We start from the raw sequence: 16,968 nt of genomic DNA, 5'->3' as shown, positions 1-16,968 counted from the left end.
ATAATAAAATTTTGTAACCTTGTACAATCATGTGATTTATCATACATAAATATAAATGAGTTTCATCGATTTTAAGATTTTCCAATTTTTCAAATCTTTTTGTACATTTTTTTTTCTTCACCATGTTACCAGAAAGTGCGGGAGGATATTTATCGTATTGGATGTTATTTGTATCAATTTTGGCATTATTTAATACAATCCAAAATTTTGTTACACTTTCTTTAACAAAAAGAATTTATTCTGCAAGACCTGATCAAGGTAAATTATATGCACAATTCGGAATTTTTCAATATTCAATTTCCATTTTAGAAGTTAATGTTTTATTTCCGAATTTAATAGTTACAGCATTATCATCAAGAACATTTGCGATATGGACATTATTATCAGCCATTATAAGGATATATGCGGCATATAATATAACCGAAGTAAAGTGAGTATTTTTATCATCAAAATTGATAAATTTGATACCATTAATTTTTTATTATTAAATATTAATTATAAATATATTTTTTTTTTTTAGTATTTATCAAATTGCAATTTGGACATATGTAATTGCATGGTTACATTTTATTTCTGAATTTTTTATTTTTAGAAGTGCAAAAATTAGTGCAGGATGGTTATCTCCTGTTATAGTTTCAAGTAAGTTTAAATATTAATAATAATAATAATTTTTTTTTTTAAAAAAAAAAATTGAAAATCTAAATTTATTTATTTATTTATTTTAGCTTTTTCCTTAATTTGGATGTTATCTCAATATGATTATTATACTCAGCAAAATATTAGAAAATATTAAATTTTTTTTTAAAAAAAGATAATGACTTGTAATTAACAATATTATTGTTTTTTTTTTTAATCTTGCAATAATTATTTATTTATTTATACTTAATTAAATTTTACTTAAAATTTAAAAATTTTAAGTTTAAAAAATAAAAAATAAAATCTTTTAATTATTTAAAAAATTTCTTATTTTTTACAGTTTACTTTTACTATAATAAATTTTATGGACTGGAAATTAAAATTCATTATAGTGAAATTATATATAAAAAAAACCTGTATTTGAACTTTTCTTTATTATAGCAAGTTATTCATTATATAAAAATATACTATAGAAAAGATGAACTGTAATAACAAATTTTATTTATTTACAATAAAAATAAAAATTTAAATATTTAATTACAATAATTACTAAATTATAAATACAGTATAGTTATATGATTTATATATTATTTATTTATTATTTTTATTCTATATTATTAGTAAATTAGCTAAGTTAATCCTATTAATATAACAGGTAATAATTATATTTTACTTTTCAATATTTAATTCTACAGAATATATAGGATTCCAAGTAATACTGAAATTAGGTAACAAAAAATAAATATATAGAATAAGCCAAAATAACCATAAAAATCTTTCTTTTTTAGATAATTTTAAATTTTTCAATAATGTTGGTTAGAATTTTATTACTTATTTTAGTAGCTGACTGACATTATCAGTAATTTTTTACTAATTTCTGTAATCTATTTAATGCGGCCCAAAAGTCACGTGACTGAAACTCCTGCTTTTCCCTTCAAAAAAAGTACTTGAAAACGAGTTTCCAACCTGCTTATAATATACATGATGAAAATCATTCCTGTAATTGAATGTAATGCCTCGTGTTATTTTTATATATAATATATATAATTCAACTAATTCACGATGGAAAAGCACTTGAAAAAGTTAGATTATCATGAATATCAGGTGTATCAGGTGGAAGCTGAAAAATTATTCTTCTTCTTTCATTTTTTTAAAAGCAAGTCAAAGCAAGCATTCCTATGCAAACTGTTTAGGAATGCACGCCTCGAAAGTGAAACTATTACTGACTCTATGGTATACTATTTAGTTAATTAGAACACTTCGTTCTGTAAATTCGAAATTTTACAACGCCACCCACTTAACTACCAATGACCATTAAATTGCACATTCAAACCTATTAACAAGTCATACTGAGATTTGTGACGTGTTTGTGTCAGAAGAATCAGTTTTTGCTTATAGCTATAAAGGTCTCAGTCCTGTATATTTTTGATATTTGACAAGTCAAATTGAGAAAATGGTTGAAACTGGTTTTAATTTGCAGAGCCGGATGGAAAGCATGAAGTTAATAGTATTCTTTAGTTTTACAATTAAAAATTCTTAGCGAATGACTCGGATCTTCAATACTCTCTATATTCTTTATATTGAAGCATTCTCACTGCATTACGTCTTTAACGTTACATGTTGCTTTAAAGTGAGGCTGGATAGAGCAAGTTATCGAGTTCAGGTATCATTCTGATTTGTACACCTGACAACAACCTGACATCAAGCAACGAAATGTTGTCTATTTGAACCAGGACACGTTGGGTTACCCGATTAGATTATGTCTCTTATCTGGATAGTGAAATATTAAGTCTATATAAAAATTTTAATAAATAGCTGTAGCTATAAGTTACCTCTAAAGGTTCAATCCGCTTCGTATAATTGATTGTGAATTTGACACATTTTTTTTTATATAAAGGAAAATCATTTCTTCATATAAGAGTGTAAGTAAAAAATTTTAAAAAAGATACTCAAACGTAATTGTGTTCTATTTAAATAATTTATTTATTTTTTAGTTTAATAAGATAAATAGTGTATAAAAATAATTAATTAACTAAATTTTATCTTAAAATTTATGAGAAATGCTCTTACTTATATAACGTCAAGAATAATTGAATAAAATTGTCTTCATAAATCAATCTTCAATTAGATTATTCATTAATTCATGAATACCAAAATCCTAAATCTAATCTTGAAAGCTTAAAAATATAACATAATGATCATTTTCACTTTGATCCTCATCATCATTATTGTCATCGTCGTCATCATGAAATACGTGATTGGAGGGTAAAACCATAATATGATCCATAGCAACATCTTCACCCTCATTATTATTTTCATCATTATTTTCATTATTTTCCTGATTATTCTCATCATCATTCTCGTCAACTCCCTCGATTGAATTACTTGATATGGAAAAAGAAGGTTTAGGAGGTTGTAAAATATACTTAGAAGGATCTAAACCTAATTCTTCAACAAGTTTTAAATTAAATTGATACAATTTTTTACGAAAACAATTATGATCTATAGAAGCAAAAGTAACGTGAATATTCCTCATTTTTAATGACCAATCTGCTGTTGATCTATACGGTGTTAATGGAGGAAATTGATCTACTCTAACTCGACCTTCCTTTGTAAAAGTCCACTTTATTATAATAATGTAAAAAATAATAATTAATGATTAGATGATAAAATCAAATTTTTTGTACTGATTAATTTAAGAAAGGAATTAAAATACAAACCGGTAATTGACCATCCATCACTCCACTGAAAGTATATACACCATTACGATGGAAGTTTGGTGATCCAACATGTGGAATTGGATAACTATTAAACTGTTACAGTAAAAAATTGGTTGAACAAAACTTTAAACAGATATACATTAAAATATTATAATGAATTTCTCAAATAAAAATAAACCCTTTCCTATCTTTTTTATTGAGAAGGATAAAAATAATATAAAATTTCAAAACATTAACCTTAAAACGCCATGTGGTTTCAACCAAATCGTCAGCATTTAATTCACTTCTTCTGGCTTCTTGTTCAACGATACTATAAACTTTTTTCCAAGTCCCAGCTTTTTTAAACCATAGATTATGAGGTTCAGAACATATTTCTGCCATACCCTGTTTACCTTCCCAACGATTTAAAGCTATATGATTCCAAATATGATTGTCCATAGCAAAAGTATTACATCCTTTCGATACTAATGATAGTGAATATAATGTTTTTGTATCTAATTCTTTAAATATTGATATAAAAATTTCTGATGGTAGTCGTTGTGTAAACTCCATTTCTGTTGTTAAATAAACAAAGTTTTCTTTTTAAAAAAAAAAAAATGAATGTAAAAATCTAAAAAAAAAAAAATATTAATTTAATATAAATAATTTTAAATGAGTTCGATTTTTTAAAAAAATCTCGTTTTATATATTTTTTTACCTGCGTGACTAATCTAGTTAAACTCATAAAGGAAAACGGGGAGTTAGAATGTTATCATTATCGTTATTATTGTTATCGGCAAATGTCACGGATATTCCATTTATGAATAATTAAATCATAGTACTTGATAGGGGTAATCCCAAATTAGCCGAAAAAATCTATTTATAGTAAGATTAAATGGCTAAATCTAATTCTGGCAAATGAAGATTTTTCTATCAACGTATTTTTATAGACTAACTGCTAAGGTAAGTTAAAAAAAAAATAATATATAAAGTAGAAAAAAAAAGTTAAATCGAATTTTTTTAATCAAGTAATTCATTTTTTTTATGGTAAAATATTTTTTTTTTCCTGTGAAGGTTCATATAAAAAATAATAAAAGGGATGGTCAAATGGCTAAACTATGTCCGGGGTTGGGTTTAGACTTATTTTGTAATGATATACATACATACACAAAATAAATATAATAAGGTTATTTTTTTCTTTATTTTTGTTGATTTATAATTCTTTTTGGAAGGGGCTTTGAAGAATTTACTTCCGGAATTAACATTACAAAAATAGTGACATCATTCATTTTCAGTGATAATTTCACACGATGCTGCGGAGTGGGTTGAAGATTTTATCCAAGAAAAGTGTAAATTATATGTGGACGAATAAAAAAAGAATGATATTCCAGGTAACGGGTAACCTAAATTTATTCCGATGATGTAGATTATCTGTAATCAAAAAAATCTATATAAGAGACTAATTCTTCGAGTTCTTTAACAAATTTTCTCCTTTTTAAGACTGTTTGCAACAATATGAAAGTTATACCTATTCCAGGTATTTTGTTTTGTTGTTGTTGTTCGCAAGTTCGATACTAAATTATTTATTTAATTTATTAAATTGAATTAATTAGTTCTACAAGATAATTACTCTTATCTTGTTATTGACGAAAAGACAAATGAAGGTTAATAATATTATAATAATTGGATAACATAGAATCAATTAATATCAATTAATTTATAATATTGAATAAATTATTTTGTCCTTGAAATTACAAATAAATAGCTGCAGTCGTTGACCCAGCAGAACCTGAAAAAGTTCTTGAGGTTGTAAAAAATCAAGGGGTTAATCTTAAACATCTGATCACAACTCATCATCATGTTGTAAGGATCATACTTTTTATAATTTTAAATATAAATATATTATTTATTTTAACAATTTTATCTATAAAAGGATCATTCTGGCGGAAATACTAAATTAGTAGATGAAAAACCAGATTTAATTGTTTATGGAGGAGATGATCGTATCCCATCTGTTAACAAGATTGTTAAAGATAATGAAGAATTTAAGATTGGTCAAATTGATGTCAAAGCTTTATTCACAATTTGTCATACTAGTGGTAGTGTTAGCTTTTATTTACAAGATGAAAATGACAAAGCTGTTTTCACTGGTAATGTGTACTTTTCTTTCTTTTTAGTTTCATATTTTTATTTTATTTTATTTTATTTTTTTTAAAAAAAAAATTCATTCAAAATTTTATGTAGGTGACACCCTTTTTATTGGAGGATGTGGTAGATTTTTTGAGGGTACAGCAGAACAAATGCATAATTCATTAAACAATATTTTAGCTAAATTACCTAAAGATACAAAAGTTTATTGTGGTCATGAATATACTAAGAGTAATTTGAAATTTGCGGCTTCTGTTGAACCTGATAATGAGTTCCTTAAACAAAAAATTCAATGGGCAAATGAAAATGAACGAACTGTTCCAAGTACTATTGGTGATGAATTAGAATTCAATCCTTTCATGAGAGTTGATAAAGAATCTATTAAAAAAGCTACTAGTAAACAAAGTCCTGTCGAAGTTATGGCTGCTTTGAGAGAATTGAAAAATAAATTTTAATGTAAGAAAGAGTAAGATTTAGCTATTTATTTTTATTTTATTTTAAAAAAAAAAACACTTTCTTGTTTATTTTCTTATCATTTGTTAAAAATTCAAAAAATAAAATACAAGAAAAAATTATATTAACAATATTAAATTTTTGTTGAACCAATTTTCAAAATTATAATATACAATTAATTACATGCTAAATGAGGAAAATAAATACCAATATAAAAATAATATAAAAAAATATTCAAAATATAATACGAGTATTATAATAAAAATAATAAATAAAACATCTGAATTGAAGATGATAATTGTATGAATTCTCGTGACGCCTCTGTGCCAATCTTGCCATGACATTAAATAAATCTTTGATTTTATATATATATCTTCAGTGGCTTCATTTTTCCACGTTTCTGCAATCTTTCTATTGCTTTTAATCCAACAAACTCGGTTCTTGCAGACTTATCTTTGATATATTATAAAAGAATTTTGAGGACGCAGAGAATTTCGATCTTGTATGCGCATAATTCGTCTCGTTCTAGATGAGGAATTCGAAAGTGTATCAATATTCAGGTTAAAGCTATAATCTGTCGAATTGACAATTTCTTCGTCTGTTCTTAGTTGAGACATGATCAAATTTAAAAATAATATTTTTTTTTTTAAAAAAAAATATGGTAATGTGGTAAAAACACGTTAATAAGATAAAGACATATATTTATAACTTTTGAATAAGTAGGAGCGCAGCAATTTTCCGCAGACAGTTGCTTTTGTTTTTTGCTTTTTGTTGGGTTTATCAGATATATTAGGAATTTGATATGTTAATCTTTGATCAGCAAAATCAAAGATTTCTCGAAATTTTTTATTCATTTCGAAATGTACACACATACATTTATATTTTTATTTGTTTTACGAAAAACAAAACAAAATGAGAAGGAAGTCGAATGATGATTAATCCTATCACCAATCAGATGATGAACGCAATTGTATCTATCGTTCTTGACCTGTGCAATGGGTCTGACTTGATCTGTATAATACATTTTACAATAAGGAAGAGTCAAATTGATACTTCTGCATGATGAAACAGTTGCCGGAAGACGATGGTGACGTGAGACTCTGTCAATTATGTAAATCAAAACTATATAATTATGGTATCAAATAAAAATTTATTATCAAAGATTTTTTTCTAACCAATGTAAAATAACAAATATCAGTTCTATTAGTTCTATTTATTTTTTGTCTAGTATGCAATTAAAAGGATCTGACGCAACCTCAGTTTTCTTGTTACTTCCTTGATAGTATTATTACAAGAAACATTCCCAGTAAACAGTTTTTGTATAAATTTGTACCAAATGGGCTCATCCATATATAATTGGCTCTAGATTGGCTTAAATTTGGATTATTTTTTGCATAAATTTGAGCTAATTTCGAGCCAATAAGCCCGTTTGGATAAATTTATATTTACTGGGATTGTGTCATTCTCCCAAGCTTGATATTTTATTTGTTTATATGTAAACTCCATGATGTTTGGCTAAATTTTGGTGTCTGGCCTAATTCTAAATTATTTCAAGTCTAAAATCTTTTTAAAATCAACTTTAATTCCGGAATAATAAAGTTACGTTGCTAAATTTGAAATATTTTGCCAACAAATGAAAAACACCTTTCTTTATTTGTACTTTCTTTTTTGTATAAAAGAAATTTTTATGACATTAATTTGAAATTTGAATAGTGATATAAAAATAACAAATGTAACTTTGTCAGAAATGAAATGTGTTTGAGAATAGATGCAAATAAAAAATGAGAAAGTTTATTCTAGACATCTAAAAATGTGTGAACTATTCTTTTAATATTGTGGTCTAATATAAAGAGTGATGATTTATTAGGTATCTACTATAATTTAAAAAATTGTTGATTAATAGTTTAATCAAACATCCTGATATACTGTAGTCTGATTTACATGGACTTATTGGTCCTAATACATGGACGGACCAGACTCAGTCAAAGACCGATACCTTGGACTGAGTCTAAACTGAGTTCGATTATTATATTAATTTAATAAAAAACTAATTATTTTAAATGTTGATTATATATATTAATATATTATTATTGTAATATAGTTAAGCCACATTAATTTTTTTCACACACAAACTATTAATTTTTTATCAAAAATTATTTTTGAACACAATAAGGCACAAGCTGTTTCTGGAAGCATCTTATTCCTTGTACAGGTTATAGTATTACTTGCTACAGAGAAAACTTGTTCGCATGGTACACTGTAGCTTGGATAGACAAATAATCTCGTGCCATTGCTCCAAATGCTGGAAATTCTCAAAAATGTGCCTTTCACCATAGTAAAGGTTCAACATTATCATCACATGGTAAAGCAAAGATACCGATTAAGTTTCTTATAAATTTCAGATGATCTTGATCTCCTTACTGATCTTTCTGTTTGTGAATCTGAAATAGCCAACCGTTTTCTCTTCAACTGATGAAAATATTCACAGTTGCTTACTGTTTCTTGATTAGTGTTGAGTAATGATGTTAGAAGTGGTGACACATTATACTCTGCAAAGTGACTTTTTATTGCATTCACTGCATTTGTTGATTCTTCTCCTGTTGCAAACAAAGCAAGTTTAGTATGTGGATCTAAAGTTGTAGCTACTATGGTAGATGAATCCACCACTTCCCAATAATGTTTAATTTTTCAAGGATTGATGATGCCACTTCACTCTGATTAAATCCTTTTTTTCCAATATAATCATCTAGATGCTGTTGAATCCCAAAAAATAAGAACCTAATATCTGAAATAGCAGGATAAGAGAAGGCTAAAAGTAATACAGTTGCCTTTTCTAAAGGCTCAAATATGATTAAGGTATCCTATTTATTTTGTTAAACATTAAATTTTTTTAAAAAACAGATAAGTAAATATTTTAACTTTAATTTTCATCTATCCGTCCTTCTAAATCTGGCATTAAATTTCCAATACTTTGATCTATTGCTAGTAACATTTCAATATTAGGATGCAATATTTTTTGAAACTTTATTATCATATAATATGTGCTGTTCACTGAGTTTCAACATTTAGCTGTGGTTTGTAATATTTAATTTTTTTCATTATTTAACAATCAAATTATTAATAATTTTAATTCCTTGTTGTGCAGCTAAGTTTAAAATATATGCAGAACATCTATAATGATGGAAAGATTGATTGTTAAGTTTATCTGTAAGCTCTGCTATTATTATTTTTCCACAAATTATCATTGCTGATTCATTATCAGTGGTTAAAACTAATGTTTTTTTAAGAATTTGAAATTCTCTTAAAATTGAAATAATTGCATCAGCAATGTTTGTTCCTGACGTGTAGTAAAAGACATAATATCTAACAAAAAATTTCACAAATTCCAATTATTATCAATAAAATGAATTGTTAATCCAAGATATGCATCATTATTGAAATTGATGTCCATATATCTGCTATGAGAGATATCTTTCCCATAATATTATTTAAATCATATTGTTTATTATCACGTTTTGCTTTAAAATAATAATCTATTGCTAAGTTTTTAATTTTATTTTTATCAGAAACTTTGATATTGAGAATCAAAAGTATTAATCATTTGCCTAAAATGCAAATTTTACTGATTAAAAGGGCTGTGCATCTTCAATTATCCATTCTACCACTGCATTATCACATTCACTTTTTTCTTATTCTGGTCAATGATTTGTTAATGTATTTTTAACGTTCTCATCATTATTTTATGTGCAGAAGAAAGATGTTATTTTAAAATTGAGATTTTAATATCCTTTCCAAAAACTTTTTGACATTTACAACTGACTGGTCTTCCTGAATATTGTAACGTTTTATCATTAAAATATTTTTACGCTAATGAAAATCGACGAGATTGAGGTAAATTTTCTTTCTTAAAGTTATTTTTTCTTCCTCACTTATTACAGGATCTTGTGATACGTCTCAATATCAGAAGAAGATTCATATTCATCATAACCAGCATCATTAAATCATTATCTGATATTTTTATTGGAAAGAAAAAATTATGGTAAAAATAAAACAAAGACAGAATAAAACGCATAAAACACGGTTTATTTAATGAAACACAGGAATTTATTAAAACATGATCGATCTACATTGATAAATCATATAATTACTTAGACAATCAAATAACTTTGATTTATATTATTAATTATTATAAAGACTAATTTGGGACCATCCCATTTAGGTCCACTTTCCATTTAAATATTTGCGATTTATCAGTTACATATATGTGTTATTTAATAAAGAAAAGGATGATGAATATGAAGACAATTCATTTGATAAATCCAAATCACGTATAAAAAAGCTTGTACAAAGAACGGGACCAGTCATTTGAGGTCATTTTGGTCACTAGCCAAAAGATCATTGGTATCTGGTCGGCAAATGGTAGGATTTATAGTAAAAGAAGTAAAAAATATTATTTGATTATACCAAAGAGCCTGGAATCCCTTATGACACGCCGTCCATAGGATATTAAAATAAAAATATCATATGTTGCCACCGACATGTTGAGTTTGAATAATATCTATGCTTGGTTTAAAATAAAATTTAGTTACAAAAATTACAAAATATTATTTTCTTACCCAAAAATTATTTTTATTTATTTTAAAATTGAACTTCAAGCTCGAACTGCAGAATTTCCTATTGAAATTCACTTGTATTTATACATTTTAAGAAAAATATTTCTAATACTATCTTTAATCTATGACTCAATTTGAATAATTATGACTCATAGATTGTCATCTTTCCATCTAATCTTTGAGTCACGTTAAACTATTTATAACCAAACTAATAATAACTATACTAAATATAACTAATTTAAATATAAATAACTATAAATAACTAAACTATAAATATAATTTTATCGGCTAATCATTTACCTATCGGTTAATTATTTATCCTTATTCTATTTTATTGTATTTTCGGTTATTACATCCTCTCAATAAAATATTAGAAGCAAAATGTTAATAAAGTATTTGTGCTTGCTCAAATTTTGGCTTTATTTTTTAACAATATGCATGACATCAGAAAATTTAATCTGAAAAAGCTGTAGATGAAGAGTTCAGCTTTCGCCAAATTGTAAGCTAAGAGTCCACAATCAATTAGATTTCAGGTCATGCTGAAATATTATGGCATATTACACCAATTTGATATTGCACTACTTAGGAATGATATAACTAAGGTTGCTTGTCTAAACCTCTTCAAAATCCTACGATTAGTTTTGTCAAAATTTTACTATAGATTTATTATAGTTTCGGCAGAATTTTAGCAGTTTTGGCATTTATAATAAGTTTTGGCAGTTTCGCCTTTCTCCAAAGTTTCGCCAGTTTTTTAATATAACTTTAATATAGTTTCAGCAGAATTTCGCTTTTCGGCAAAACGCCATCTTGCCTAAACCCCTAGATTTCAGCAAGCAACTTTAGATATAACACCAGCTTTTTTATAAGCCTCTGATTCAAAAACTAATTTTTTCGACTCACATATTCATTAATTAAAATTTCAATCCAGTAATCCAGTAAATCCAATTACCATGACGAATTGATCTGATTTTTTAATTCTGGCCAACACTATGATTAGATTGAGCCAGTATGTCTTCAAACTCAAATCAATAATAGATCCTTCTTTCAATTCTTTTAAATCTTTTATATTTTGGCACAGCAAATATAATCTTGCTGTTTTTATAATCACGTCACAATGAAAAAAAATCTCAGAATTAACAAAAAAAAAATTGAAAAAATTTAACAATTGTATTTGTGATGGCTTTTTGGCTAATAATAATTGGATATTGGACAATTAGACAATTGAGAATTTAATCAAACATTATCCAATCAAGTTAATTGTAGCTAATGTTTAATTAATTAAAAAAAATTTTTTATTGATTGATAATTTTGAGTTCAGGGGCCTGTATCATCTTTTGGCCAGAATTAAATATAATTCTATAATGCGGGCCAAAAATGTCTACTGCATATTTATACATATATATTTTATTATAATGATAACAAATTTTGATTTTTTATATAATAAATACTTTAGCTAATAAATTTTCAGGGTTTTTATTCAGTGCAAAAATAAAATCATTTTACTTTTTAATCAAAAATTTTCAAATTTTACAATAAAGATTATTTTAGTATTTTAGTTAAAATCCACCTAAAATTTTGTGCCGCCGGGATCATTAAAAGCGTTGCATCCTGAAAATGTTTAAAAAATAATTTTTTTATAAATTACTGAGAAACGATTAATCGATTCTTAAATCAATAACCGCTCCTTCTTCCGATTCTTTTAAATCTTTTTTCGATCCTTCTTTTGATTCTTTTAAATCTTTTTTTGATCCTTCTTCTGATTCTTTTAAATTTTTTTTTGATCCTTCTTTCAATTCTTTTAAATCTTTTTTCGATCCTTCTTTCAATTCTTTTGAAAAAATTCTTTTAATTATTACTGTAAATTGTCCTGAAGGATTTCTCGAACAAAAGTTTAAAAAACCACAAATATTCGCTTTTTTATTTTTGTTTTCAGTTTCCTTTTCATTTTCAGTTATATAGAAAATCAATCTTCCAACTGCGAGTATAGTCAAAGCTATGTATGTCTTTGTTTGGTAATAGTTATTACTTAGAAACACTGATAACCAAATCATTTGATAAATAAGTTGTATGATAATAGAAACTAAGAACCCTCTTAACATGAAGTAATATACCATGTGATTAAACAATAAAATTGGAGAGACTATTTTTCCGAATAAAGGCATCATGGTATTAGATTTAAAAGAAAATATAATCCATGTAATATTTTGAAACAATATCGCAATTGAGTAGCCTTCCACTAAAAATTGTGCATAATTATTGGACATAATAGTTACATATGAAACAATCGAAAATATAAGAGCAGAACCACCGTAAAATATAGCTACAGAAAAGAGACCCAAAATATATTTTTCCTTGAGGATTTCAATGAAAAACATTGCAGTGAATGGTCCAAATAACAATAAGCCTAAAACGAGAACATCATCCATGAAATAAGCAAATTTGCCTAGGTACGGAGATGGTTTAGGGCCATATATTGTTAAGAATAAAATGGGTAATAGCCCATTAACACAACCATCATAGAAATCCTGGTATGGAGTCCATTGTTCTTGAGTCGAATTATCAGAGGACATCGGTAAACAATTATAATCAGTTCAATATTACCCAGAAAATATGTGGATTATAAAATTGCAAATTTCAGTTATAGTTTTTAATGCAAAATTCTGAAAATTTTATTTTTATTGACGGAATTTATATTTCGAACAAATACAACCAGTCTCGAGGGTACGGGTACATAAAAGGTAAATAGATAAACTGTACTGTACGGTCAGCTAAACTGTACTGTACGAAAATATTTTAGCCAATCATAACTCATTGTATACTTTTCAAATTTTTTTTATTTATCGTACAATAAAATCTGATTGGTGAATTCTCACTTCGTACAGTACAGTTTAGCTGACCGTACAGTACAGTTTATATGTATACTCGTACATAAACTGTACTGTACGAAAATATTTCAGCCAATCATAACTCATTGTATACTTTTCAAATTTTTTTATTTTATTTATCGTACAATAAAATCTGATTGGTGAGTTATCACTTCGTACAGTACAGTTTATATGTATACTCTACGACGCAAATACTATCTTCTTCTACCATATGCATGTCGATCTTCACCGCATAATATATTTTTACAGTAAGGTGGTAGAAGAAAATAGCACCTACCACGCAAATACTTTCGTAAGCAACCATACCCGATGAGATCTCCAGATTCGTCGGGTGATGGTTTTGTCTATTATGAGTACTGTAATATTTAGAAAATATTATGGATATAGTACCTGACATATACTGTACGTAATAGAAGAAATAATATAAAAGACGTCGGAGCAATTAGGCATTGTTAAATTATTTTTATCAGAGAATCATTGGCTTGCGTAATTACGCACACGATATTATAAATTCATTATTTTTGAGCTACTTTGAAATTTCAAAACAGCATTCATTATTATGCATTTTACTAAAATGAACTGTTTGCACTTCTTTATACAATTCCTCATATTCAACACTTTTCGCGTATGGAATATTCAATCTTTATCATTCATTTAGCAGATGCATATAATAAATGTTTTCTTATTACAGTATTCTATTGGAAATTTTTTTCAGATCGTGCTTACTCTCTTGTATCTATCATTCTTTCAAAAGTGAACTGTTCCAACATTTAAAGTAATCTTATATCAACAATACAATTTTTAATGTCAAAGACAATAAAGAGTAAGTTTCAGTATATAAATAACTATTGTATATATGCAATTTTTTTTTATTTAAAAACTAAATAATAATGATTTTCTTTGTAATACATCATTAAAAAATTTAATATTTTAGAAAGAAATAAATAGTTAAAGATAATTATATTTACGTATACATTTGTTCTCTTTAGTAAAATAATTTACAACAGCCGATAAAATAATAATCAAAAAAATAAAAAAAAATATAAAAGATGTAATTGTATTTAAATATTTGAACGAGGAGAATATTTTTCAGCGTGACGCCAATCTTGCCATGGCATTAAATAAGTCTCTAACTTCGGTGGTTTCATTTCTCCACAAATCTGCAATTCTTTTTGATTTTAATGATGATTTTAATCCAACAAATTCGGATCTCGCAGCCATGTTTCTACGATATAATGTAAATGAGTTTTGAGGACGAGGACGAGGAGTATTACGTAGGTTACTTCGTTGTAGACGTTTGGACCTTCTAGTTATTGTTGAATTACTCAAAAGTGAACTTATGTCTAGAGTAAAATTATAATTTGTCGAATTGACAATTTCTTCGTCTGTTCTTGGTTGGAACATGATCAATAATATTTTTTTTTTATTATAAAAAAAAATGATAAAAAGATGTTAAAGGATGAAGATATATGTTTTTATAACTTTGTATAAGTAAGAGCGCAGCAATCTTCCGCAGAACATTTGCTTTTGTATTTTGCTTTTTGGATGTCAATCAAAAGCGTTATTGTTGGTCATTTTAGAAATGCTTTTTTTTATTTTATTTAGGAATTGATGTGTTTATCAATCACTGCGCATAATAGCAAACTTGATTCCAAACTAGTTAGAATATGTGATAATTGTAACCCTTAAAATAAGAGGGCGCAACAAAAGTGAAAAATGTTATTGTTGTTTGAACGGTTTTTGTTTGTTATATTAGGAATTGATAAGCATGTAGTCACGGCATCGAACTGTCGATCTAAACTTTCATTCTTTTGTATGAAAGACAAAATGAGATGTTAAAGGAGATAAAACAGGTTTGCATGATTAGACTGATTAGTCGTAATACTAATCAATATTAGCCAGATGATATACGGTGATAGTGTGATTCGGTAGTGCACTTCTATCAGAAAGAAATATTGTAAATGCTCATTATTCATGACGTTTATATTCATAAAGTATATATCATACGCATAATAAATTGTACGTAGTACGAATGAAATAAAAAAAAATGAGTTATCGGAACAATTAGATCGATTAGTTAAAAAATTTGACATTGTAAAAGATTATTTTTATCATACAGTCAAACTCCGATATAACGATATGTCGGGATCCATATGAAAATCTTTGAGAATATCATTATATCAAAATGATACCGATATTTATACTGTATGTTCTCTCATATAGTGGGAAAGTAAAATTTTATTGTTATATTAAGTTTTTTAATATATCGGTATATCAAATATCGGTATATCGAGGTCTGATTATACGAGTTTATTTATGTCTGATTTTAAATATCATGATATGATGATTCCTTGAAATTCACTTATAAATAGAACTTAATTTAACTTTCACTTTGGCAAGCTGAAGAGCCACATCATAAGGTACAATATATTCATTATTATGCATTTTGCTTGGTATAAAGAACTATTTGAACTTCATAAACTTTCGCGCTGGAATGTTATATCCTATAAATTTTTGCTTAGATAATAATGGAATATGTGCGAATAGCGTGTTTATGCCTGTCATTCATTATGTGGACACTGGTACCCGCAGTGATTTTAATAATTATAATTATTGCCCATTGTATGAGATCTTCAGTTATATAAGCTTTTAAAATTTTATTTCATATCATAAATGTCACTTGATTGAAGATGAGAATTTTTTTTTTCCAGATCGCACTTACCTTGTTAAGAAATTAGTATATCAAATGTGTTACAGGATTGTGATAAAAAAAATAGTGCTTTTAACAGTATGGTAAATTTTAAAAATTCACAGTCTCTGTTGAATCATTCTTCCCAACTATAAACAGAGAGTGAAATATTCTAAAATCTAAAGTAATCTTATGATGTAAAAAGTTATATAAAATTTTTTAATGTTAAAGATGTTAAAGGAGTATATAAGTAATAAATCTATTGAATTTATTCTTAAAACTAATATTTTAAAATCATAAATTATTTATTTAAATAATAATCTTAATAATCTGTAAATACATCAATTCATTCGCTTAAAAAATCTTAATAAATTGTTAAAGAGACAAGTATTCTTACGTGAACATTTATTATTATCTTATAAAATAATTTTAACAACCAATAAAAAGTAATATAAATATTTAAATAAAAATTATTGAGATTCTTTTTTTTTTCTTTTAGGAGTATAAGAATAGTCGGAATATTTTTCGGAGTGACGTTTTTCTGCTAATCTTGCCATGGCATTAAATAAATCTTTAACTTCAGTGGTTTCATTTTTCCACATCATCCCAATTTTTTTTGAAACTTCTGATGATTTTAATCCAACAAATTCTGATTTCGCAGCCATGTCTCTACGATATAACATAAATGGATTTTGAGGACGAGGAGTATAACATAGGTTTTTTCTTCGTTGTAGACGCATGACTTTTCTTGTTGTCGTTGAATTATTCAAAAGTGTCTCCACGTTCAGAGTAAAATTATAATTTGTTGAATAGACAATTTCTTCGTCAGTTTTTGGATGTGACAT

General features: G+C 26.4%; 6 protein-coding genes across 6 annotated transcripts; 2 read left to right on the top strand and 4 right to left on the bottom strand.

The window, feature by feature from the left end:
- Positions 1–122: 122 nt before the first annotated feature.
- Positions 123–793, top strand: OCT59_008821 (uncharacterized protein; the record flags this gene model as incomplete). Its single annotated transcript, XM_025309213.1, has 4 exons — positions 123–258; positions 340–430; positions 521–639; positions 726–793. 4 exons carry the CDS (start codon positions 123–125, stop codon positions 791–793), a joined length of 414 nt encoding a protein of 137 aa, XP_025181079.1.
- A 973-nt stretch (positions 794–1,766) lies between these two features.
- On the bottom strand, positions 1,767–3,960 carry OCT59_008820 (uncharacterized protein). The gene is made up of 3 exons (XM_025316231.2): positions 3,594–3,960; positions 3,357–3,449; positions 1,767–3,259 (listed from the first exon to the last, which is right to left on the bottom strand). Exons 1-3 carry the CDS (start codon positions 3,906–3,908, stop codon positions 2,801–2,803), a joined length of 867 nt encoding a protein of 288 aa, XP_025181078.1. The 5' UTR covers positions 3,909–3,960; the 3' UTR covers positions 1,767–2,800.
- Positions 3,961–4,796: 836 nt separating this feature from the next.
- On the top strand, positions 4,797–6,073 carry OCT59_008819 (uncharacterized protein). The gene is made up of 5 exons (XM_025316230.2): positions 4,797–4,872; positions 4,949–4,999; positions 5,101–5,198; positions 5,269–5,485; positions 5,580–6,073. Exons 1-5 carry the CDS (start codon positions 4,851–4,853, stop codon positions 5,936–5,938), a joined length of 747 nt encoding a protein of 248 aa, XP_025181077.1. The 5' UTR covers positions 4,797–4,850; the 3' UTR covers positions 5,939–6,073.
- A 6,131-nt stretch (positions 6,074–12,204) lies between these two features.
- OCT59_008818 (uncharacterized protein) lies at positions 12,205–13,119 on the bottom strand (the record flags this gene model as incomplete). The annotated part of the gene is made up of 1 exon (XM_025325474.1): positions 12,205–13,119. One exon carries the CDS (start codon positions 13,117–13,119, stop codon positions 12,205–12,207), a length of 915 nt encoding a protein of 304 aa, XP_025181075.1.
- A 1,404-nt stretch (positions 13,120–14,523) lies between these two features.
- OCT59_008817 (uncharacterized protein) lies at positions 14,524–14,838 on the bottom strand (the record flags this gene model as incomplete). Its single annotated transcript, XM_025316229.2, has 1 exon — positions 14,524–14,838. One exon carries the CDS (start codon positions 14,836–14,838, stop codon positions 14,524–14,526), a length of 315 nt encoding a protein of 104 aa, XP_025181074.1.
- A 1,755-nt stretch (positions 14,839–16,593) lies between these two features.
- OCT59_008816 (uncharacterized protein) lies at positions 16,594–16,968 on the bottom strand (the record flags this gene model as incomplete). Its single annotated transcript, XM_025309216.2, has 1 exon — positions 16,594–16,968. The coding sequence occupies one exon, from the start codon at positions 16,966–16,968 to the stop codon at positions 16,594–16,596; it is 375 nt and encodes a 124-aa protein (XP_025181073.2).

This window comes from Rhizophagus irregularis, chromosome 17, assembly GCF_026210795.1.
Source record: "Rhizophagus irregularis chromosome 17, complete sequence".
NCBI lineage: Eukaryota > Fungi > Glomeromycota > Glomeromycetes > Glomerales > Glomeraceae > Rhizophagus > Rhizophagus irregularis.
This window is presented reverse-complemented; position numbering and strand designations above follow the sequence as displayed.

Bases quoted from the DNA above. Each gene is read 5' to 3' on its own strand.
- OCT59_008819 (XM_025316230.2), top strand. From the start codon at position 4,851: ATGAAAGTTATACCTATTCCAG. The intron at 5,000-5,100 runs GTTAATAATATT...ACAAATAAATAG, and splicing joins TGACGAAAAGACAAATGAAG to CTGCAGTCGTTGACCCAGCA. The intron at 5,199-5,268 runs GTAAGGATCATA...TATCTATAAAAG, and splicing joins TCACAACTCATCATCATGTT to GATCATTCTGGCGGAAATAC.
- OCT59_008820 (XM_025316231.2), bottom strand. From the start codon at position 3,908: ATGGAGTTTACACAACGACTACCATCAGAAATTTTTATATCAATATTT. The intron at 3,450-3,593 runs GTTAATGTTTTG...TTACTGTAACAG, and splicing joins AAACCACATGGCGTTTTAAG to TTTAATAGTTATCCAATTCC. The intron at 3,260-3,356 runs GTTTGTATTTTA...ATTATAATAAAG, and splicing joins TGATGGATGGTCAATTACCG to TGGACTTTTACAAAGGAAGG.